General features: G+C 42.6%; 1 protein-coding gene across 1 annotated transcript; it reads left to right on the plus strand.

The window, feature by feature from the left end:
- The first annotated feature begins 1,297 nt into the window (after positions 1 to 1,297).
- socs7 (suppressor of cytokine signaling 7) lies at positions 1,298 to 24,546 on the plus strand. The gene is made up of 8 exons (XM_078273615.1): positions 1,298 to 3,231; positions 4,569 to 4,648; positions 13,595 to 13,740; positions 15,027 to 15,195; positions 18,843 to 18,971; positions 20,662 to 20,797; positions 22,272 to 22,415; positions 23,413 to 24,546. The coding sequence occupies exons 1-7, from the start codon at positions 1,646 to 1,648 to the stop codon at positions 22,390 to 22,392; spliced, it is 2,367 nt and encodes a 788-aa protein (XP_078129741.1). The 5' UTR covers positions 1,298 to 1,645; the 3' UTR covers positions 22,393 to 22,415; positions 23,413 to 24,546.
- The last annotated feature ends 210 nt before the right edge of the window (positions 24,547 to 24,756 follow it).

Raw genomic sequence — 24,756 nt, forward strand, 5'->3', positions numbered from 1 at the left:
ATCTATGCTCCTCGCTGTTATAGGCTTTGGAGCCGCTGGGCAGACAGTTTGAGAAACACTGTTTTGAATTTTAAATTAAAAACGTCATATTTTACCAAATCTACTCCTCCACTCTGAGAAATACTGCCCTTGCCTAAAACATATTTGCTGTTTGCAAACGAGTCGTGTATAAATCTAACTTCAGTGGGACAGAGTTGCGGTCTTTGAAAGTCTGCACCTTTAACTCTTAACAGGCTTTCAGCTAAGTATGCGTTAGAATAATTACATTATCAAATGATAGACAGGGCTACTGAAGATATATCAAAGTTCATTTTACTTGAGAACCCAACAAGGAGGCAGTCTCCGCACTACAGAATAGTACAGACAATGACCTCACCAAAAGCTCTCTACAGCTGCTTTTTATAATAAATGTAATAAATCATGATACAGAGTAGATTTTGTCAATTGTTATCTTGTCAGAGTCGATGACGTCTCCCCTATCTGGTCTGGGAGGGCATGTGTGCCCTCAGGAACACGCCGTGCTTAGACAGGGACAAGACAGTGGCTCCCATGTTATCTTGTGAGTTTGAGCAGTGTTTTGGTTTCTTAACAATATCCAAATAGTTTAATTTAACAGACAGAAAAATATAATATTATTCTATGCAAACAGCTTACCAAATAACAAGAGGGAAAGTATGTATCATAATGTCCCTAACAATATGCCTAATGTCTCAAGCCCAATCCAAAAACAACCCTGATGACATCACTATGACATCATCTGGGGAGTGCCTCTTTAATATATGCATTCAGTGTTTCTGACAAGTGTAACACAGCACAATTTCAACGAAAACATTGATTTCACCAAATATTCTGTGGTGCATCTTTCAATCGCTTATAATGGATGTTGTTGCAGTTTAGAACAACAAAAAATTAACTTTCCGCTGATGTTTGTTTGCACAAAATAAATAAAAGAGAAACCAAACTCCCTGTGTGTCTCCCTAAGTATTTTATAGTATCAGAATGCAGTTTATCTTCGAGTAAAATGCAAACCTGCAGCTGAGCACTGCAAAAACACCACAGTTGTCGATGTTGATTCCTGAATGAATATTAGAGAAATACTGAAAGATGAAAACAGTATTTTTTTTGTTACTGCTTTTTATCCTTGTCCCGTTTTAAAGAATGAGAACAGAAATCAGCTGTTCAGATGTGGGGCTGAATCAGGTAAAGCTCTGTGATATTAAAATGCCACGGACTAATTTATAGTTCCCATCATCGGTGCTCATAAAGTGGTATTATGGGCTGAGCGGAGGAGGAGCGGGTGGGGCCTGGCTGGGAACACAGAGGCAGACTGTGGTCACTGACCGGAGACTCTACTGGCTTTAATTCGACTCAAATCCGACCGCATGTCTGACCCAGGGGTCCGCCTGCTGCCGGGAGCAAACGGCACCCATTTCGCCAAAATTTGACGGATGGATGCTGTGCTGTCGTAGAAGAGGAGGATGAACAAAACGCGTGATACATTGTTTGGCAATTTCGCTCATCGCCTATTTATGGGAGGCAGCGGCGGCTTGGCCCGTTCTTTATTATAGGAAACAGATCTCCGCGGTTAGCTATGTGAAGAGCAGATCGCCCAATAATTCTCGTTTCGCGATCCTGAGGAATAATTATGAACAACACGCAAGATATGTCGCCCGATTTTGTGTTGATGCGCCTGGTTTCCGCGGCCGAGGATGACCGCTTGGACGCGGAAAACGGGAATCTGCCGCCGGGAGGAGTGGTGGCAGGGCTGGGGAAGGAGGTCCTGGCTCACAGCGGCGTCAAAGCGGGTTTGGATATCAGCCGAGATCCGACTGCGGGCCTCGAGCATCCTAGCAGCCGCCTGAACAAAGCCCAGCCGAGCGGCGAGGGCACGGCTGCACCTGACTCCGGGGTAACGGAGAGCCGAGCCCCGCTGTCCGCGCCTCCTCCGCCGCAGAGCCCCATGGAGGCCCAGGGATTTGACTTCGCTCCCAGCCCCGGCCTACGGCCTCAGCTGCTCGTCTTCTCCAATATAATGCGGAACGGAGAAGGGATTTTAGAATTAGACCGTCGGAATCAGCCGAGGGATGCTCTGGGTTTGGACCAGAGCCCGGGGTCTGCAGGCTGCTCTGACCCGGCTGTCAATAACAACACTCTGAGTCCCGGAGACGTTCAGCAGCAGCAGCAGCAGCAGCAGCAGCAGCAGCAGAGCCTGCTGGACCGGACATGGGGAGCGCATCCGCCGGTTTCTGTAACCGCGGAGATGCAGGGAGCTGCGGAGCTATGCCGCCAGCACCGACTCATCACTACCCCGCCCGAGTGGCCCTTGTTGTCGGAGACATCCAGCCCTCTCACCGTGATTGACTCTAAATGGGGATGCGCCTCCAGGGACAGAGAGGGAGCCGTGTTTGAGCTGGCCCGACGGTTCGGTGAGCTGGGGGTCGGCGCGGTACCCAAGATGCTGTTCAAAGCAGGGGAGCTCCCGCAGTGTTCGTGTCAGGGTGCACACAGGCCGGCAGGAGGGGGAGTGGAGCCCGGGGATGACCCGACAGAGACCAGCGATGCTTTGTTGGTGCTGGAGGGGCTTGGAAGCGGGGATGTTGCAGGCCTGGCCATGGACGAGTGTCCGGAGGGTGAGCCGGATGATGAGAACGGACGCCGTGAGTTTTTACTCACCAGGAAAAGGGAAATAGTTCAGAAAATGTCCGGGGCTTTCTCCATCAGCAGCTTCCAAGTGGAGCTGAGGAGGCAGGTGGAGGGGATGGCCCACGCGGCGACCGAATCGGCGCCAGCGGCAGCGCACCTTGGCGCGCAGGTGTGCAGCCTCCACGGGAACATAACCAGCCGGCTCTCGCAGCAGGTAAACTCTGGCGATTCAGAGATTGTCGCCCAGGTTTCAGCCACGTCACCTACACCGGTCCAGAGCTCACCGTGGACCACAAGCCCAAACCTGAGCCAGGCGTCGACACCCAGGAAGCGGCCGGAGCGGTGCGCCAGCGCGCCGCGGACTCCCACAGGCAGCTGGGCCGGGGGTGGAGAAAAGACGCTCAAAGTTCCAGGGAAGTCCAAAAAGGGCTCGTTAAAGATCCGCCTGAGTAAACTGTTCCGGACTAAAAGCTGCAGCGGCTCCAATCACCTGCTGGACAAGAGGCCCTCGGTGACCTACTCCGTGTCTTCTGCCGGGAGTCTGGTGGACATGGCGAGCCACGCGGGAGCTGAGCAAGACGCAGACAGGTGAGCAGCTCCACATGGACATTAACAGTCCAAGATAAGTCTCACAATGTAATATCTTTATTTCCCTGTCAGTGAGAGGAAGATCACTGACAAAGCCTGCATGAATGACACATTAAAAAAAAAAACATTTCATGGGAGCAATTTGAAAAGGTGTCTTTTCATACGTTGTGTTAAGATTTGTAATTAGAACACCCTAAAATAGAAGTTCACAAAGTGAAAAAAGCATGGGGAAATCATGAAAAAAAAAAAAAAAAACCAGACTGATTGCATACAGGTCAGCAGCTTTACATGGTCCTTAACAGTCTAAGATTAGACAGTTTAATATTTAATATTCTTATTTCCCACTGTCAGCGAGAGAGAATCGCAGTTTTAATGGCCAAGTGTGAACACATACAGTAAAAGGAATCTGACTTTGGCTTTTTGTTGCTCTCAAATATGGCTACAAAACAAGGACATTTAACTCCTAGATATAAGTTTGTATAGGCCTATAAAAAAGTGAATTTGTCTACATATCTAAGCATTTTACATGCACAAACAGAGAGGAAGATCAAACCAAACATGCATGGATGACACATTGAAAATCATTCCAGGGGAGCATCTCAAGGCCAAGCTCTGAACCTGTGTATCACTGCAAAATCAGCAGCGCTGCAGTCCAGAAATATGTGCAATATTTCTGCTTTTAAGTGTCCCATCATAAGTTTCCTCTGTTCTGTTTAGGTTTGTAATTAGAACTCCCCAAAATTGGAGTCCATGAAGTGGAGTTTGGGTCAGGAAGATATAAGCAGAAAAAAACCTCAAACAGATCTGATGGGCAGTAAAAGTGTTACACATTTTCGAAAGGAGAAACACATTTTGAATCCAGTCACTTGTTTTTTTTAGGACTCATGAGTCCAGACCAAGTGTTGTATCTATTCTGCTGTGGACCCATTTTTTTTTTTTTGGAACAGTCATTGTTTTTTAATAGCTTAAATTAACTCCTTAGCTTATCGGCATTCTGTCAGACATCCCCAAACGTTTTCAGTGCTGAATGTTAAAAATGCAGAGATTTCTTTCTTTTTTTAAACCTTTGTGGCTTGTCACCTTCTATCCGTCTGTGCTTAGTCATTATTCACAGCAGCACACTGAAGGAAGGCTATGATTAAATAAACATAGCTTCAGAAGTCTTGACTGCCGGAGCTGAGAGCATCAAACAGAAACTGTTAAAAAGCTGCGGGACCCCCAAAAAAACTAATTTTCTGAACCTCTGCAGCTTTTAACACTTCTTCTCTGCACTCTAACTCTCTTCTCATGTACTTCTTTTTCTTCTTCTTGTGCCTGTCTTGATGTCTGTCCTGCAGCCACAGCCAGCCCAGACTGACCAGGGCCCACAGTGCCTTCTCCCCCGCCTCCCTCTCTGCCTCCCTCTCTGCTTTCACTGGTAAGGGATGCTTTGGTTGTAACTCAGGATCCCTTCAGAAATGCTTTCTTTTCTTGGTAAAAAACCACGTGACTCCAACTCCAAACTCTCTGCAACTAAAGCTTATTTTCATTATTGATTCATCTGTTAAAGATGCAGGAGGTACGACTTATAAAACTATCTTTCTGTCATATTTGCTGAAACTGACCCTATGTTCTGACACGCATTCATTCTCCCTTGTGGGGGGAGGGGCTTAGGAGACCGTTTTGGCCTTTAGCGGAAAGGGGGGAGGGACTGAGAAGTTGGAGGACTGCTGGGACTGCTAAGTCCTGGATCTTCACAATCCTACCTACAGAACCTCTAATAGTTTCATCTATAAAATGTCATAAAAGGGAGAAAAATACCCATCATCATTCCTAAAGCTCAAGGTGATGTCCTCAAATACTTTTCAAAAAATCCCAAATGATTGTGTTTTGAAGTTCACAAAATAAGGTCACACAAAATGTTAAGGACACACACAGACATTACTTTGAGTCCGTTTAATTCTCTGCGTTCAGATATGCTTAACGTAGCATAGCAAAACATTACTAGCTTAGCTTTGTCAAAGGTGTCTATAGCCTATGCGCTTTGTATTTATTGTATGAAGGACTAGAAAATAACACGTCATGAATAGACGTTAGTTACCTGTAACTCTGGTTCCCTCAGAAATGCTTTCTTTTCTGGGTAAAAAGTCCCCCTGACTCCCGCTCCAAACTCTCTGCAACTAAAGATTATTTTCATTATTGATTCATCCTTATCCCCTAAAGCTCAAGGTGATGTCCTCAAATAGCTTCCCCCCCCCCACAATCAACACTCAAATAAAATATTCTGTTTACTACCACATGAGAAAGAGAAAAAGCAGCAAATCATCACAAATGTGCAGCTGTAATTAGCCATTTTGCACTTTTGCTTGAATAATTCCTTAAATGATTCATCATTCATTCAAATAGTTGATTGATCGACTTTTGAAATAACATTTTGATCATGTTTATGTTCCTACATTAATGTTGACGTGGTTCAGGGGCGATTCTAGGATCAGACCTTTAGGGGGGCTCAGTCCCTAATGAGAATGCGACACGGATACAGTGCAGTGTTATCTGCATAAAATCTGCATAGGTAGGTTGGTTGGGGGGGGTGGATGGGTCAAACAACACAGGACTTTCACCCAGGAGACCGGGGATCATGTCCCGCATGTCACGTTTCCTAAACCCAACCGTCACTTTCTTCTTTTACTAAACCCAACTGTCCCGTTCTTGTCCCGCATGTCAGGGAAACGTAAGCCCACCCACGACCTTTTCCTTAACATAACTGCGTCAAAAATGATGTCAGTAGTCCCGACCAAGCGCGTTTAGATAAAGCGTGTTTAGATATGACGCTAAAGGAGACTTTTAGTGTCAATAACAACACCAAAGGCACCTGACCGAGTGTATTTTACGCGATGGGAGTGAGAATGTGTTGAATAAGGGTACTTCCCAAAATGTTGACAAAGTTCTAATAATAAAAAGTAAGAAAATGCATTCAAAAACAGGCAGAAGTTCTACATACAGTGTGTATATATATATATATATATATATATATGATAAAAATATAGATATTTTAAAGATATAAAAGATATTTTAAAAAAAAGCAGCATTTTATATATATATATAAAATGCTGCTCATTTTTAGAGCTGCACATTTCTGCAGCTGTGTCTGACACTGTAACTGGTGCACCAGATAAGATGAGACACAAAATGCCTTTGGGTAAGAAGGGTGAGGAGGTCTGTAGCTCAGCTGGCAAAAATTATTTTGCTGACTTTATGAAAATCGTCCCACATAACGTCCTCGGGGCTCAGAAATACACTCTGGTGTCCCACATTGCTCGTAGATTTCAGAGTTTTGCAAAAATCCACTTTTTTTTTTTTTTTTAAGATCAATTTTTAATTGTTTTTTGTTTTTATCATGAGCCATACAGAACAGAGAAACACAAATTGAACAAGAACAAAAACCCTATCCCACCCCCCACCCTCTGCAGTCTCGAGGAAAACAGAACAAATAAACAGAAATCACACCTTGTCTAGTCACTCTCCTCTATTTCTTGTGGCGCTGAGGTCATTAGGTCTGATATTTGTGCTGCTGTGCTTTTCCATAGGTCTATAGTTGATGATTTGGCTTTGTTAATCCTTGCTGTAGAGAGCTCAAGCATAACTATGTCAAGAAAATACGCCAACCACTGTTTTATACAAAGTGTGTGTGTGTGTGTGGGGGCAGCGATGAGCTATCATTTTCTTGGTTGCAGTTGAGCTGGCTAGCCAAACTTTCCTCTGTCTCCCAAGCAGGTGTAATTTAGAGTCATTAAGTAACAAAACAATTGGGTCAGTAGGAATTAAATATCCTATCACATCAGATATTATTGATGTTGTTTTATTCCAGAACTCATGCACCTGTTCACACTCTCAGACCATGTGCAGGAAAGTTCCAGTTTGTTCAGGTTGACAGAATGTATAATAGGGAGTAGGAATGACTTTAGAGACGTATCTCTTCTGAGGAGTCCAATATGTCCTATGACATATGTTGACGTGGATCTGCTGGTGATTTGGGTTCTTGGAACAGTGGAAAATGTTGTCCAAAACTGTCTCCCAATTAATTGTGTTCCCATCAGGGCTCAGCTCTCGCTCCCATTTCTTTACTATTGGAAGCTCTTCTATGGATACTTGCATCAGTTTAGCATAAATGTTCGACACTAATCCTCTCACAGGAAAATCAACAAACCATTTAATGACTGGGTGCGCCGCAAGAAGTTCCCCATGGTACTCCATAACATTTTAGGGCTGATCTTAAGCGAAGATAAAAGAAGAAGGATGTCCTGGGGACCTCAAAACTAGCTCTCAGGTCTTCAAAACTCAACATACCTTTCTCATTGAAAGGTATGTATGTCTAAAATATAAATACATATGTCACTCCACTGGTTACAAGCAAAGGGTTTGTTACCAGACATTAATTGTGCATTGTGCCATATTGGGGTATTCAAATGCCACTTATTGGCGTAGCATAGTTGCTCCTCCACCTGTTTAAAGTTAGTCAATGTGTTGGTGATAATAGGGTCATTGGCTAGCATACACTTTTTTGGACACACACCTGCAAAGGCGAGGTCTTGCAGTCTTTCACTTCCAGTGAGGTTTTGTTCTATTTCTCTCCATGGAACTGTAGATGAGGGGTCTATCCACACTCTGAGGGCCCGTAGCTGAAAGGCTCTGTAATATATTTTAAAGTAGGGGAGGGCCTACTTAATATAGTTTCATAGTTGTCCTGGACAACTCGCTGTAGGGATGCGTGTATGGTGATGCCCAAATATGTAATTTTGCTTTGGGTTGGTATTGTACCACTAATGGCTGATGTCACATGCCTGTTGTTCAATAAAAGAAGATTAGATTTATTCCAGTTAATTTTATAGCCGAAAATTGAGCCAAATTCGTTGAAGATCTTAGCAAATAATGATATTAAGCTGCTATTGGATTTAATATGGACATTACAGATTTTATTCTGCTTTATGGCTTGGGCTAACGGTTCAAGAGAGATTGCAAACAACATGGGGAAAAGCGGGCATCCCTGTTGCGAGCCCTGCTCGATGGGAAATGGCTGAGAATGCAAGCCATTGGTTGAGACTATGGCCGTGGGATTCACATACAAAGTATGCACCATGTCAATGAATTTGGCCCCCAAGCTAAGCCTCTCCATTACTTGCCACAAGTACTCTAGGCGGTCGAAAGCCTTTTCAAAAATCCACTTCTTAAATATGATGATTTCTTGTAGTTTAATGAGCACACGCTCTGCACAGAGCTAGCCAGCAATTAGTCAGAAACATAAAAAAGATGAACCATGCAGGCAACATATCACATTGGTGGCCCCAAAGGAGCAGGTAGGATGAGTTGTTTTACATCTTGGGGACTTCAAAACCCAGAAGTCCTGCGCAGAAGCGTGCTTGTGTTTACCAACCGGTCTGTAATGTCTCACAACCGGACAAAAATAAGAAGCTAAAGAGATGATAGAGGAAGAGATCTAAAGTGGGTGAGTCCAGCTTTCCCTGCTGTTCAGGAGACGGCAGGGATTTGGCTCGAACGCTTGAATTCATTTCTTTCCCTGCCAGTAAAACAGAATTTCACTTTGGTAAACATTGAATCTGCAGCATCTCAATTAGCCGGGATGGGATGTTGTTTCTTTATTGGAGTGATTATGGCTGATTAGCTGGGTGTAATTTCCCATAAACATCCTGCCTGGTGCAGCTTTAATGGCACTCTGCAGCACTGACAAAACGTGCAATCACAGAAACACAAACCAGGGCCTGTTGTACTTTCTCTTACTCTATCTCACTTTCCCTTTCCTTTCTTTTCTCCTCTGCTACTTCTCTTTGCTTCAGGTGAGACAGTCTCCCTGGTGGATGTGGATATTTCGCGGCGGGGGGCAAACACGCCACACCCTCCCACGCCTCCCCCTCCTCCACGCCGAAGTCTCAGTTTGTTAGGTACTTTTCTCTCCTTCCTGTTTCTCTTCCTCTTTTCTGTTTCTCTCCACATCTTGTTCCTTCTACAGACACACAAAACGACAGACCACACTGTTCTTTCTAAGCTTCAAAGAGTACTTTAGCCTCTCTACGTTTCGAAGAAAAGGAAGCTCTGGCAGTTTCTCTCTCTTAGTCATATGTGTTTTCTGTCGTACATTTCCGGGGGGTCAGCCCTATGTTCCCACAGCCCTATGTTCCCACATTTCTAAGATTTTTCTTAAAATTAGGCTACCAAATTGGGAGAAAGGGGGATAAAATCTGATACAAATTTATGAAAAAGGAAATATGGGAACATAGGGTCTAATTTTGGAAAAAAAAAAAATCTTAGAAATGTGGGAACATAGGGCTGTGGGAACATAGACACGCTCCCGTTTCCGGAAACAGACACAGACGAGTTTTTGTAATCTGCTGTAATCTGATTAGATTAGGTTTTGAAAGGTCGGGTGCAAACTACAGATTTAATTTGAAATCTGAGAGCAATGACTGAATCGATGAGGAAAACAGTTTTCCTCTCTTCACAGTATAAACAATAACTTTTATTCTCTTAGTTGTTGTTTTTTAGGTTAATGCTTGTCCATTATTTTGTTTTGTTGGGTTTTGTTTCTTTGGTGAGGCAGAGATTTGTATTTGTATTTTATTCTTTTGTGGTCAACAAATGCCCAAATTTAGTAGCGATTCCACTCCCACAAAATGATGAGACTGTAACAACACGTTGCGTGAATATGGGAGAAGAAATCAAATGTAAAGGATGTGAAATGTAAAAAGTATGTTCCTGAATAATTATGTTTGTGTCCTTTCTCCGCCATTCTCTGACCTTTCAAATGCACATTTCTGCTCCGAGCTTGATGTTATTTTCTGACCCACATATGCAGCAGACTTAAGCATCCTGCTGTTTTTTTCTTTAAAAGATAAGTTCGGCAATATTCTGTATTTTTCTTTCTGTCTACGGTCAAATCCCGTGATACTGAGTAAACCCACAAAACAGAGGAATCTTATTGGTTAATATTCAGAAAGAGGTGACGTCTTTTAATTTGGTGGACTGAGGCGTCCTGTCTGATGGTGTTGAAAAACTCTATCTTTCCTTTCTTTATTTATCTTTTTTTGCTTTTCCCTCACCCTCTCTCATCTTCTTTCTTTCCCTCTTGACATTTTCTTTGTCCCACCTCCTTCCTTCCATCCCGATCCTCCCCTGCCCTTGTTTCCTTTCCTTCGTTCCTCCCTCTTTGCTCTCCCCTATTCTTCTCGTCCTTCCTTCCTTCCTTCCTTCCTTCCTTCCTTCCTTCCTTCCTTCCTTCCTTCCTTCCTTCCTTCCTTCCTTCCTTCCATCCCTCTCCTTTCCTGCCCTTGTTTCCTTCCTTCCTTTTTACCATCATTTCTATCACCTTTCCCTCATGTCCTACCTTCTTCCTTCCTCCTACCCTTGCTTCCTTCCTTTCTTTCCTCCTTTTTTTTCCTCCCTCAATGTCTACTCTCTCCTTTCCTTTCTGTTCTACCTCCTTCCTTGCTTACTTCCTCGCTCTCTCCTTTTCTTTCCTTCATGTCCTTCGTTCCTCTCGTCTTCGTTTGTTTGTTTGTTTGTTTGTTTGTTCGTTTGTTCGTTCGTTCCTTCCTTCCTTCCTTCCTTCCTTCCTTCCTTGCTTCCCTCCCTCTCCTCTCCTGTCCTGTCCTTGTTTCCTTCCCTCCTTCCTCTCTCCTCTCCTTCCTGTCTTTCCTCCAGATGACTTTGCCGGGCCTCAGCCTGGGCCTTTCCTAGTGAGTGTTATGGGCGCCTCCCTGCAGTCCCTCCCCCTGCCTCTCCCTCCTCCTCCTCCTCCCTCCCACGCCACCATCCAGCACAGTCTCAGCCTCAATGGTAAGACCATAGTCTATAAAAATAAGACGAGTCGCTGAATCTACTCCATCGCTTCCTGGAACTAAACAGGAAGTGAGTGCTGCTATGAAGCAAACAGAGTACTGAGATATTTAACCAAAGTAATATTAGTTATACCAGTGTAGAAATACTTTGTTGCAAGTCCTGCATTCAAATTTGTACTTCCAGAGGCTGTACTCGACATTCAGAACATTATAGTAAACAACTATTTGCTATATAAAGACAGATAGTGGAGTAATGGCGTCCTGAGCAGAGAGTCACACTCCCTTTGTGTCTGTTGTGATCTGAGCTTCTCTGATCTCTCAGAATATATCATTTCAGAATAATGTATATTATATTATTGGATCATAATTATTGATGCATTAATGTGTTCATCACTTTAATATTGAAGCTGGTAAAGGTGGAGCTCATTTTAACTACTTTATATACTGCTGGGTAGTTTAACCGAGTGGTCCTCAAAGTGGGTTGCAGGGACCCCCAAGAGCACTTGAGGGGGTTCCAGGTGTCCCCAACATCCCTCCCGACAATGACAAAACACACTGACAGATGTATGACTATTTTGGACATGGGTTTCATGCACTATCTATCATTAAACATCTAAATGAAAATCAGATGGGGCACCCCGGGACGATATCTTTTCAAATGGGGTTCTGTGGTCTAATTTCTGTCAGTTTAGGGGTCCTTGACATGAAAAAGTTTGGGACCAACTGGTTTAACCTATAATATCATAAGTTATTAGATGATTATGTTTTGTATAAATAATCTGAATCTCTAAAGCTTTAAAACCAATGTAGTGCAGTAAAAAAGTACAATATTTGCCTTCTAAGAGTAGAAGTATAAAGGAGCAGAAAAGTAGTGTATGTAAAAAACATCACTTGAGTAAATGTACTTACCTTACATTCCCCCATGGTGAGCACTCAAAAAAGCTCCTTATATCACTTCAAGAAAGTTAACCAGCTCGGGTTGCTAATGTTAAAGCAAGCGAGCAAGCCACATGTAGGATAACTAGCTTCCACTTTCTGAGTAGAACACATATTTAACACAATACAGACAGCATAAATACTGTATTAAATAGCAGATAGCTAACACTGTGTGGACTTGATAAAAAACTTCTTGTATCAACAGTTGTTGTTCTACAGTTTGTTCTTCTTCAGTAGCACATCACAGAAATTGACAGCGTGTCTTTTAGCATTAGTTGTGCTTACTGAGACGCTCAGGGCTTATGCTGCGTTCCAGGCAACCTGTAACCCGTGTTTTCACAACCTTCTACCCGTGCAAGTGCCCTGGAACGGCAGTCAAACCCGTAACTTACTACTCGTGAACTCATACCAGATCGTTGTACTCCCAGTTACAGTTTTTGACGTCACACACACATTAACAACAATGGCGACCCCTGTTGATGCTGTACAGACACCGGTGATTAACGGTGAGAAATAGAAATAAATAGACATAAATAGGCAATGTAAAGTAATTCCACACATTGTAATCAAAACAATACACATATGATTGTGTACTACTACAGGTTATATTTATTAAATGAAGCCCAAAATATGTCGCAGACTAGAAATCGCTAGTATCAGCTAGCGCTAGCTAACGTCAACGTTAGGTAGCCGCTAGCTAACGCTAGCTAGAAGGGTTTGTGGCAAGGGGGTAAGCCTCTCTTCAGAACTCAAACCTCCTATGGCGCCATTTTGATGCTACCAAACACTCACCCGCCATTGACTGCCATTCATTTTGACGTTTACATCTGAAGCGTTTAAAGACTTTATGGCCATTGTTTATTTCTAAAGAAACACGACAATGTATAAAAGGCTCCATTACCTTGTATCTCACGTTATGGCTCCGTAGCAGACGTTTTTGTAAAAATAGGCTAACGATTGTGTCATAACCACGAGACTTCCTGTCTCATAGTAGAGGAGTTACCGTATAGTACAGGAGAAGCTCTCAGGCAGTTTGGACTTACATTAGCTGTTTAAGTTTAATTACTAATGTTAACTATCATTTTAGTGATCAATAATTAGCCTGTGTCTATGTTATCTCCTTACATATACCTACGCTCTCCGTCTCTGCTAGATTGGGAATGATTGAGATTTCTCTTGGCACAGCTACCAGAAGACTTCCAACTTTCAGACAGGTTGCTCACGTCACATTTACGTCGTCTCTTTCAGTTGGAGGCTGCGCAGTAACGCTCAGCCATCACCGGAAAAGTGCTTTTAATATCCTTCACTAGTCTCCGTCCAGAGACACGGGATCTGTTGGTCCAGTTTATATACTGTCTATGGTTTGTGGTGACTTTGCCTGGAACGCTACCAAGTCGTGAGTCATGACTTGAAGTCGTAACTTATGGGCTAAAAATTGTGTCTGGAACGCAGCATTAGACACTACCACAAATATGTCCAAAAATATTTGTATCCTTTTTTGAAGAAAAACATCAGTATTTTTCCTAAAATTTCACTTCAAGTTTAAAAATGCTTCACGCAGCACCTTTAATTTCTGTGACATTCTTTCCCTGATTCAGAATCCTTCCTCCGGGCCCTCCCTCATTCGACCCCATCGCCGGCAGACGCTGCACCCCCTTCCAGACAGGTCCCGCCCCCCATGTTGTGCGCCCTGCGGCGGTCTGAAGCCAGCAACTTCACCGCCAGTCTGAGAGAGCTGGAGAAGGTAAAACTCACATTGAAAAAGAGAAAAGATAATCAAAAAAAATTCAAGAAAGTCATTCTTTTCTTGATGATTTGATGTCCGACATTTTTCCTCATCATGTAGGCCTGTCTTTTGTTCAGGTCTAGAGCATGTTGCGTGATGCATCTGCTGAACTAATGATTATTTTTATTCTCGATGAATCTGCTGATTATTTTCTCAATTAATCGATTAATATTTTACATAAAACATCTGAAAAATCTTTTTTTTTTTTAAGATTATTTTTGGGCATTTTAGGCCTTTATTATATAGGACAGCTGAAGTTATGAAAGGGGAGAGAGAGAGGGGGAATGACATGCAGCAAAGGGCCGCAGGTCGGAGTCGAACCTGCGGCCGGTCTTTGGTGTTTTTTGCCCCCAACGTCTCCTCCCAGGCAGCGCGGGAATGGTTATGTTTAGGGTTAAGGTTTAGGTTAGCTGCCTGGAAGGCGCCGTTGGAGGCAAAAAACACCATCGAGCCCTGTGGCCACTGCGACAAGGACTCAGCCTTTGTACACGGGGCACCCGCTCTACCAGGTGAGCTATCCAGGCTCCCCAAGAAAAATCCATTTTCAAAACTCCATTTCCTTAAACTAGAACTGCAAAGATTAATAGATTAGCTGCCAACTATTAAATGAATCGCCAAATATTTTGATAATCAATTAATCGGTTTGAGTCATTTGTTAAATGTCAAATTCTCTGATTCCACATACTTGCACAAATGTTTCTATGATCATTGATTAAGACCGATTGCTTAGTCTAGCTTTGTGTTAAGTTTTGAGCGTGTGTGTCTCTTGATGTTAACTAACATTGTCAGAGATTGGTAAAGGTTATCTTCGCAGTTCAAATTGCAAAAGAACGAAGAGATGGCCGTTTCAGATACAGTTTAAATGGTAAAAATCAGTTCAGTCACTGTGAATGTATCAACGTCTAAAGTCAAGAAAAAGGTCTTTCCTGCAAATTTGAGGGGCGGAGGCAGGGCTCAAAATTAGCACCGGCCACTAGCCAAATGCTGGTAAAATATGCAAATGGAGATTAGATTCACTCATCAGCCAAAAAAGTAATGAGTATTGAGTGGCTGGTAAATTTTGAACGTTCACTAGCCATTTGGCTTGTGGGCGTAGGTTTCAAGGAGTTTCAGTAGGCCAGGGAAAACACACATTGAACATTTGACCTAGGGAAAACAAATTTGCTGATTGAAAGAAATCGGAGAGCAGCAGCGAGGCCTGGTTTCTCGCAAGGTTATCAAAGGTTTTGTTGGTTTGTCCTCAGTGTGGCTGGTACTGGGGTCCGATGAACTGGGAGGACGCAGAGATGAAGCTGAAGGGGAAACCGGACGGATCCTTCCTGGTCCGAGACAGTTCAGACCCCCGGTACATCCTGAGCCTCAGCTTCAGGTCGCAGGGAGTCACACACCACACACGCATGGAGCACTACCGAGGTGAGAGACACACATGCACACACATACATGCACACACATACATACACACACACACACACACACACACACACACACACACACACGTTTGTACCCTTACTCTAACCACACACACTTGACAGCAGATATCTGCACAGATGAATGTGTTCACACGTGTGCATAGAGTGTGCACAGTCATACAATTTACTCTGCAGACCTTTGCAGAAGATGATGTAGTGGAGAAATACAATGTTTACTGTCTGTAACTGTAAAACAATATTGAAATACACACACATATATATATATATATAAAACAATATTGGAATACACTTAGATATGTTTATATATATATATATATATATATAAACATATCTAAGTGTATTCCAATATTGTTTTATATCCATGGGTATACATAACTACCCTTTTATGAACGGATTGTTTGTGAGTTGTGGTTTGCAAGCATAGACCATTAACTCCAAGGATGGAGCTTGTGTGTCTCCATGTATAATAGCAAACATTGTAGCTGCTGGTTGTCTGATTAATAAACAATAAGACACAGTCTCACCCGTTTACAAGTTTCACATTCAAACTTAAAAGACACTCTTGTTTGTTGAGGCCTCTCTTGTTTGTTCACATAAACTCTCAGTACACACAGAGTATAAAGTACTATACCATATGTACACATCATCATCAATGTTTATTTAGTTCTCGGAGGTACAATTGTCAATATAGCTGAGATTACACAAAATAAATACACAATACAATTTAGAACACAGTACACCAACAGTGCAATAAGTGTACAATACGATGACTGAGATAGAAACAAGGGCATGCAAGTCACTAAAATGATTATGTTAAACCAAGGACATAATCATACATACATACATACATACAAAAATATATACATATAAATATATAACCTTAAACCTAAAACCAAGGACCAGATGAAATGTCCTCATTTTCCTAAATGTCCTCACGCTGTCTAAAATTCACAGTTGGACACAAGGATAGGATAGAAGAACAAGAACACACACACACACACACACACACACACACACACACACACACAAACACAAACACACACACACACACACACACACACACACACACACGTTTCCCAGCATAATGCATATCTTGCATTATGCTCACATATGTGTGCAGATAGCAAGCATAATGCATGCTCAAGGCAACTTACACGCACGCGCGCACGCGCGCACGCACACACACACACACACACACACACACACACACACACGCGCGCGAGCGCACACACACGCGATGCCTACAGAAACATGTGCATCCATATGCTGGTCATTCAACACTTCAGGGGTAATATGGACAGAAACCACATATATGACGGCACACCACCCTGACAACAACTCATCATTAATTAAACAACAAAACACGTGAATAACGGTTAGTTTTAAAGTTCAGTCTCGAGCTGGGACAGTAGTAGTCTGACAAAAAGACTCAAGGCTCATTTACTATCGTCTCCCAGAGCTTTCACCCGCTTGTCACAGACTTCCTCTGTGAATGGAGTTTGCAGTATGTAAACATTACAAAAGGGAGTCCTACTGAAAGAAAGGTTGAAAATCACATTTACATTTACATTGTCTGGCTAAATATAATGATGATATACAGCAGAGAAAACAATGCAAAATAAACCTAACCTAGGTAATAATCAAATACTGTTACATTTATCTTTTGTTTGATGATAACTAAAGCACATCATTGTAGCTTTTCACACACTGACAATAACAAGAACACCAAAACAAGACAACAAAAGAGCACATAAAGAAACAACAGAGCAACAAATAAATTAGGAATAAACTCAAACATGATGTTACAGAGATCCAATAAGGTCACATTACAACACCGAAGCATGAATAACTCACACAACACATGTATATTTGTACACACGCCACATGTGTGACAAACTAACGAGGTGACTCATGAAAGATACGTGTGTAACCGGGCAGACACACACACGACACACACATTGACACACATGCTTTATAAACGGGTCACCATTGTGAGGCTCTAGAGTCATGCCTGGAAACACATTCATTATTCAGACGGGCAGTCCCGACTGACACAACACATTCACATCAACACGATTGTGTTTGCATGACTGCATCGTGGCCTGATGTGAATCGAGGGCAGATAAACAACCACTGAGCGGTCAACAGGAAGTCAACAAACATACGCCAACTTATTCTGAAGTGTTTCATCACTCAGCAACCACAGATGGGCTGGCTGTGCAGTGGATAGCTGGCTTTCTATCCAAATTAGGGGCTTTTATTCTGAAAGGTTAAGGACGTTTTCTGTCCTCGTATCTAAATCAGAGAACAGGTTGTTAATTTTGTAAAATGGTCGCAATTTGGTTACGTTTAGGCACTTAGCTAAGTTACATTTAGAAAAAGATTGTGTTTAAAATCATCTGTTACGTTACTTAACTTCCGATTACGCGCGTGATGCGGGCACGTTCAATCTCAAAACGGTGTGCACTGTTTGCTACGGTTTCTGTGTTGAACGACACGGTTCCTTGTGAAATGGTGTGCAACAGGCTTTGAGGTATGTCTTATCTCGTTTTGGTGGGTGTGTCAGAGATGATACCCAATCAGCAGCGACTTGTATGTAAACTTGTGTTAATAAAAAGGCAGTGCGCGCCTTGCGCACATAGCAGGGTGTTCAACGCACCCCGTTTTAGTTGAAATAAACGAGGTTGCTACTGAACGTGCCCATAGTTTCATTTGTTCCACAGAGTTTCACTCTGGTATGGGAAGGAAAAATGGTAATCTGAGGATTTATTGGTTGAAGTTACTATTTATGCCAACATGTGCAGCATGAGGTCACCATTAAAGTTCGCACTATTTATAGTAAAGTTAAAGGTGCCGTAGGTAGGATTGTGAAGATCCAGGACTTAGCCAAAAAATGTGAACATCGACAACTTCTCAGTCCCTCCCCCCTTTACGCTAAAGCCCAAAACGGTCTCCTAAGCCCCTCCCCCCACAAGGGAGAATGAATGCGTGTGCATGAGCAGTGATTGACACGCAGTTAGACACCCCCCCTGGCCCTGATTGGTGCATCTGAACAGATGCAAATCGCACTACAGGTTGTAGGTGGTGCGAGAGGAGCCGGATTGTTTATGTCTGCTTCATGTAGTTCTACTGGAACATAGGGTCAGTTTCAGCAGATATGACAGAAAGTTAGTTTTATAAGTCTTACCTACTGCACCTTTAAAGTCAGGATTTGATGTTCCAACTTAAAGCTGCACAAGACGTGTTTATGATTAGCAGATAAAGTCCCTTTTTGTGCAGTGCTGCTGTTGCAAAGCTGGTCAGTTTAATCGTTGAACACCAGCCTTTTAGCACTGTCCAGGTAGATATGATTTTACTGCTCAGCCAATCAGAATTTTGCCTTTCTGTTGATCACGTATGCAGCGTGAGGATTTCACTTTGAAACATTTGCTGTGGAATAAAAAGAACATTTCGCTACAAAAAAGAGGGCCACAATTGAAACGTAGAGCCTGATAGAGGCAGCTAACTTGAGCAGGATGGTCTTAAGTGTTTACTGTAATTATACAAATGTTACATAATGAATGTGGTTATGATTCATAGATGATTAAATGTGACACATAAAGAAAAAAAACATGTCTTTCAAACCTCCAGGGACGTTCAGCTTGTGGTGCCACCCGAAGTTTGAGGACCGGTGCCACTCGGTGGTGGAGTTCATCGAGCGGGCCATCATGCACTCCAAGAACGGCAAATTCCTCTACTTCCTCCGCTCCAGAGTCCCAGGTAAAATTTAGGTCATATATCTGCACGCAGCCCCGAGCCGATCAAAAATGGATGCGAGAAGCCACTTAGTGGGAAGTGCCTGCGAGACGGAGGAGAGAGGGGAATGTATCTCTGACTGTCTGTATGTCTGGTTTTAAGCCTGATGTGCATCATTCATGATTGTGAGAATGCGTCTATATGACTGAAGCTAATCCTGCATGTGTTTGTGTTCAACATCAGTGGCGGAAAGTAACAAAGGGCATTTACTTAATAAGGTAGTTGTACTTTACTTGAGTATTTCCACTCCACTACATCTCAGAGGGAAATACTGCACTTTTTACTCCACTACATTTGTCTGACAGCTGTAGTTACGTTGCAGATTCAGTGATTGATGAACATATTAATGCCTCAATACAGGGTTGTAGTCGAGTCCCCAGTGTTTGAGTCCGAGTCCAAGTCTGAGTCACCAAAGAAAAGTCGAGTCTTGAGTCCAGAGAATAGCGACTCGACTCTGAGACTGAGTCCAGGACTCGGGTGCTCCATCACTGCCTGTTACACATAAAAGTAGTCAAAAACTTCGTCCAACTTCAGAGTCCTATTTCATGAATGCTTACTTCCGATTTCATAAATCCTCGAGTCTAAGTTTAAGTCATCAGTGCGTGAGTCCAAATTGAGTCACGAGTCCAGAGAATGGCGACACGAGTCTGAGTCCGAGACTCAAGTACTCCATCACTGCCTCAATATAGGATTCTGAAATGGGCCATTCTGCATAATGAATACTTTTACTTTTGGTGCTTATACTTTTGTACTTTTACATAAGTAACATTTTGAATACAGGACTTTGACTTGTAACAGAGGTTTTTTTTTTACACTGTGGTATTACTAAAATGTAAGACAAATAGTGTAATACTTTTATTCTTAATCCATATTGCATAAAAGATAAGCTCCCTGATTTTGTTCTAATACCTAATATTAAGTGCTGCAAAAAAAAATCAATGAGTGAGCTGAGATTAATGTTTGGAGGTGTTATATTGACCACCAAATCCCAATTTTTCCTCCCACTCAGCATTTGAGCATTTCAGTTTAGTTTTTTAAACGTCAGAGCTGAGCTGGGAGGATTTTGGGAGGATTTGGAGCTGTTGATGCTCATTATACCAACATCAGGAAGTGTATCTTCTTTTTAATTTGATTGAATCTTACCAGGATAATCTCTTGAGATCATGGTATCTCTTTTTCGAGAGAATCTCGAGAGGTTCATTTAGTGCTAAAAAAATAAGTCTGATGATATTCTATATTTTTCATCAACAAATCCCATGAAAAGACCAAAACACAAAAATAAATAAAACCTCATCAGTGTGCAACACTGTTGCACTCGTTAACATGTTCCTTCATCACCGTGAACACACACACTGTACTTCATTTTTACACATAACGTCCTGCTGCCACAAATACTCACCAGAGCACCAAATGTGGATTAATCCGCCACTGAAAATAGTCCCAAACAAATGCTCTATTTCCTTCTGTTTTAGAAAAAAAAAAAAAATTGTTGTAGGCTGTTAATAAAGAATTAGTAACACATTAACACATTGTAGTATAATAACACAAATGGTGTGTGTGTGTGTGTGTGTGTGTGTGTGTGTGTGTGTGCGTGCGTGCGTGCGTGCGTGCGTGCGTGCGTGTGCGTGCGTGCGTGCGTGTGTCTGTCTCGCAGGGCTTCCTCCCACCCCGGTTCAGCTGCTGTATCCTGTATCCCGCTTCAGCAACGTGAAGTCACTGCAACATCTCTGTCGCTTCTGCATCCGACAAATGGTCCGCATCGACCACATCCAGGAGCTTCCACTGCCCAGGTACTCAACATGAACTCATTTAAATATCCACCTGATGAAATACCTAGCCTGGTCCTACCAGACTCTGGTCCATTAGCCTGGTCCTACCAGACTCTGGTACCTAGCCTGGTCCTACCAGACTCTGGTCCATTAGCCTGGTCCTACCAGACTCTGGTACACTAGCCTGGTCCTACCAGACTCTGGTCCATTTCATTTGTCCAGAGAGTCTGGCCACTCTCCATTGACAAGTGTTAACTTCCTTGAAGGCGGGTACTCTGTTGAAGTTTAAAACTATTGGATCTGCCCAGAGCCACTCTGGGTCTGCCATAACCAATCGCTAACGTGACGTATGTCATGCGCATGTGCAACAAGAGGGGAGACCGACGACAACTATCGGCTTATATTTAGCATTAGCATCGCTAGCGTTCGCCTTAGCCAACTCCTTCACCACTAACGGAGTGAGATGGGAAATCTAACTTTTCCCGAACCCCGTGGGGAGGAGGGCCACAACATTACGGCCACCAACACAACTCCTTTAACTTCTGGATATTTGCTGCCACAACGGACCGAATGGCTTCGCTCGCATCTTTCTCCGCCTACAACTCAAACTAGCGCAGGACCTCAACGTCGTCATCGTCGTCATCGTCGTCATCGTTCTCAGCCACTCCCTGATTGGACCGGTAAAGATTGGCCGGAGAAAACCCAAGGATATACTGCAAACCCAGACGCCGTACTGAAGGAAAAGTACGTAGGAGGGCGGGGTCAGGCTATGAAATATATAGGCTACACAATAATAATTCACGGACAATTTGTCTCAGGATTTCCAAGGTGTCATCCAAGGTTTGGTTTGTCCTAACCTTTTTGATATTAGCACGACTTTGTGAGATTAAACATGAGGCTCTTTGCTCACAATTAACCATATTAAGTTGATTGAAGTTGATTTTTGACTTTTTATTGAGTTTTACTGTGTCACAGAAGGATGGCGACACAGTGGGCTTGTTGCTTTTAGAGCTTTGATTCTCGGTCCGGAACCGATTTTGGGTCGGGTTTGTATAAATTTTGACTCCTGCCTCTCATTAATTTAGGAGAAATGTCATACAATCTCTAGGCCTATTCCATTTAGACAGTTTTGGTCTGTGCTGAACATTCGACTAGGCGCATGTCGAAAGCTCGTGTCACAAATGTCTGTTACCGCACTGAAACGTTTACTTTTGCTTATAATAAATATTTTAATTTTAATATTTTTTTGCAGTGGAAATTCTGGTTTTTAATCGGGCTTTGGCCCAAAACTGCTGCCATGGTCCGGACTCGGGCTTAGACAGAAAGTATGCAGGTTTATGTTTTTATAGTGTTATGTTTTGATGAGATTTAGAAAATTAGTCTCATACTAACGCAACATTCAACCCTCATTTCACAGTACAAGTAAACTACTTATACAACACAGAGACACTTGGCTGATTCCCCCCCCCCCATGTTTATATTCACCTCTCTCCAGACCGCTAATATCCTACCTGAGTAAGTTTTATTACTACGACCCCGAGGAGGAGACGTACCTGTCAATCAAGAGCATCCGGAGAGCTGTGGGAGCCGAGCAAGAGGCCGAGTCGCAGACGTAGCAGCAGAGATCTTCTCAGCTCAAGTGAGTTTGAGACTAGTTCGTACAAACTCCAGTGCTCATATTATGCTTTTGGGCTTTTTCCCTTTCCTTTATTGTGTTATATATCTTTTTTGTGCACGTTATAGGTTTACAAAGTGAAAAAGTCCAAAGTCCCCCCCAAAGGGACTTACCATCTCCAACAGAAAACACTGTTCACCAACTGCTCCAAACAGCTCTATTGTAGTCCAGCCTTTACTTAGAGACAAACGTGGTCACTTTGGAACACACGTTATAATGCTCGCCTAGCTGCTAGCATGGCACGCCCTCATACTCTGCTTCTGACTGGCTAGTAGTCCTTACCTAGGTACTGTCAGGGCACCCCCTCATACTCTGCTTCTGACTGGCTAGTAGTCCTTACCTAGCTACTGTCAGGGCACGCCCTCATACTCTGCTTCTGACTGGCTAGTAGTCCTTACCTAGGTACTGTCAGGGCACGCCCTCATACTCTGCTTCTGACTGGCCAGTAGTCCTTACCTAGGTACTGTCAGGACACGCCCTCATACTCTGCTTCTGAATGGCCAGTAGTCCTTACCTAGGTACTGTCAGGGCACGCCCTCATACTCTGCTTCTGACTGGCCAGTAGTTCTTACCTAGCTACTGAGCATGTGCGACTCCCAACAAAGATGGAACAGAAGTGAGATGTCTCACTCTGTAGCTAAAACAGACAGCTACAGAGTGTGCAGTACAACAAAAATATGGTGTTTTTTGAAAATTAAACCATGTAAACCTATTCTGATATAACCTCCAAATACAATTATGAACCTGAAAATGAGCATAATATGAGCACTTTAAGTAAAATATATATACTGTACTTAAAACTGCAGTAGGCAGAAAGCTAAAAAACGGATGTTGTTTTACGTATGTTGAGGTGAAAATAAAAATGTCTGTTAATTATGTAAATATAACGATTCATTAACATTACATTGAGTTTTTCTAATATATCTGATCACATGTGAATGCACCTGTTATCTCTGGCCAGGTTTCTGCATGGAGGACTGATCTGTAGGCTACTGGACTGCTAGTCTTCCAGCATCAGCCAATCAGAGTCCTCTGGAAATCTCTCCAGCTGGACTAGGATGGACCTGCCTCTCTCTTGACTTGGACTAACAAAAAGAGGGACGAGTGTTTGCAGCCGGATGGCGGGAAAACTGTCAATGAGACGTTCAGGTGCAGAGGACTCAGCCTCGTCTTCAGAGGGACTGCAGAGATGTTCTCACCTGCAGACCTGTCGGTTTGAAACAAAAGGGAGAATTATGAACTTGATTTGCAAATTTCCTGAAGTTACTGAACTGGACTTTTAAAACACAATGCACTGGTCAATTTGTACAACTGTTGTTTGCTGCCGTTTCCTTGTTTTTCCTTCTATTCTGTCAAAAAGAGGGTTTTTTGGATTAAAAGTTACCCTCAGGGGAGATATACACACAGAGGCAGGGCAGCAGAGGCCCATCACCTAGCATTCAGGCAGTCGAGGGGTTTAAGAGAGACAGGCCGCCATGTTGGAGGCCCTATGATCTTTTTTTTTCTCCCTGTAAATCAAAATTACAGCAGTGCTAATAAAGTGCGTCTTCTACGGGGATGGATTTGATAAAACGTTTACAACTTCTCAACTTTAAGTACTATCTGGAAGATTTTCATTTGAATAAATGTCTTTAAAGTCACTATCTATCGCCAAGTGAGGATACACAATGGTGACTCAACGTATGGCTCACTGATGAAAGCCCTTGCATTTGCATTATAATGAGTATAAGTATTATGAACTTGGTGTCTGTGGCGGCGGCATTCACAGGAAAAGTCACAAGCGGCGCACAGTCAGTGGTGCGATTTTACCATAGTTGCTGTTTACATTTGGACACGTTTTAACAAGACAAGGGAAAAATACACCAAAGGTAAAATATCTTCAGAAATGCAATTTACAAAACAAAAAGCTGATTTAAATACTGTTTTATTCCACATAGCTCATTTGAATTGATGTCAAAAGAATGCAGAAAGGGAACAATGTCACTTCTTTTGATTGTTAAGATGATAGAAATCATTGTATTCTGATTTATTTATGATTCATTCACTTATGCTGATGGGTTGTCTAAGGAAAAAACAAATATATACAAAAATACAAATATACAAATATACATAAATATAAATAAATAAAAATACAAATATATATATATATATATATATATATATATATATATATATATATTATTTAAAAAGAAGAAAATTTAGCAAATAAAAGACTTAACTAATGTGGAGTTTACTTGCACAATTTTCTGAATTTGGCGTTACTGTGCTGGGAGTTTGAGCCTCATTTTTCCCACAATGCCCTGCC

Source organism: Sander vitreus, chromosome 2 (assembly GCF_031162955.1).
Source record: "Sander vitreus isolate 19-12246 chromosome 2, sanVit1, whole genome shotgun sequence".
Classification (NCBI taxonomy): Eukaryota; Metazoa; Chordata; class Actinopteri; order Perciformes; family Percidae; genus Sander; species Sander vitreus.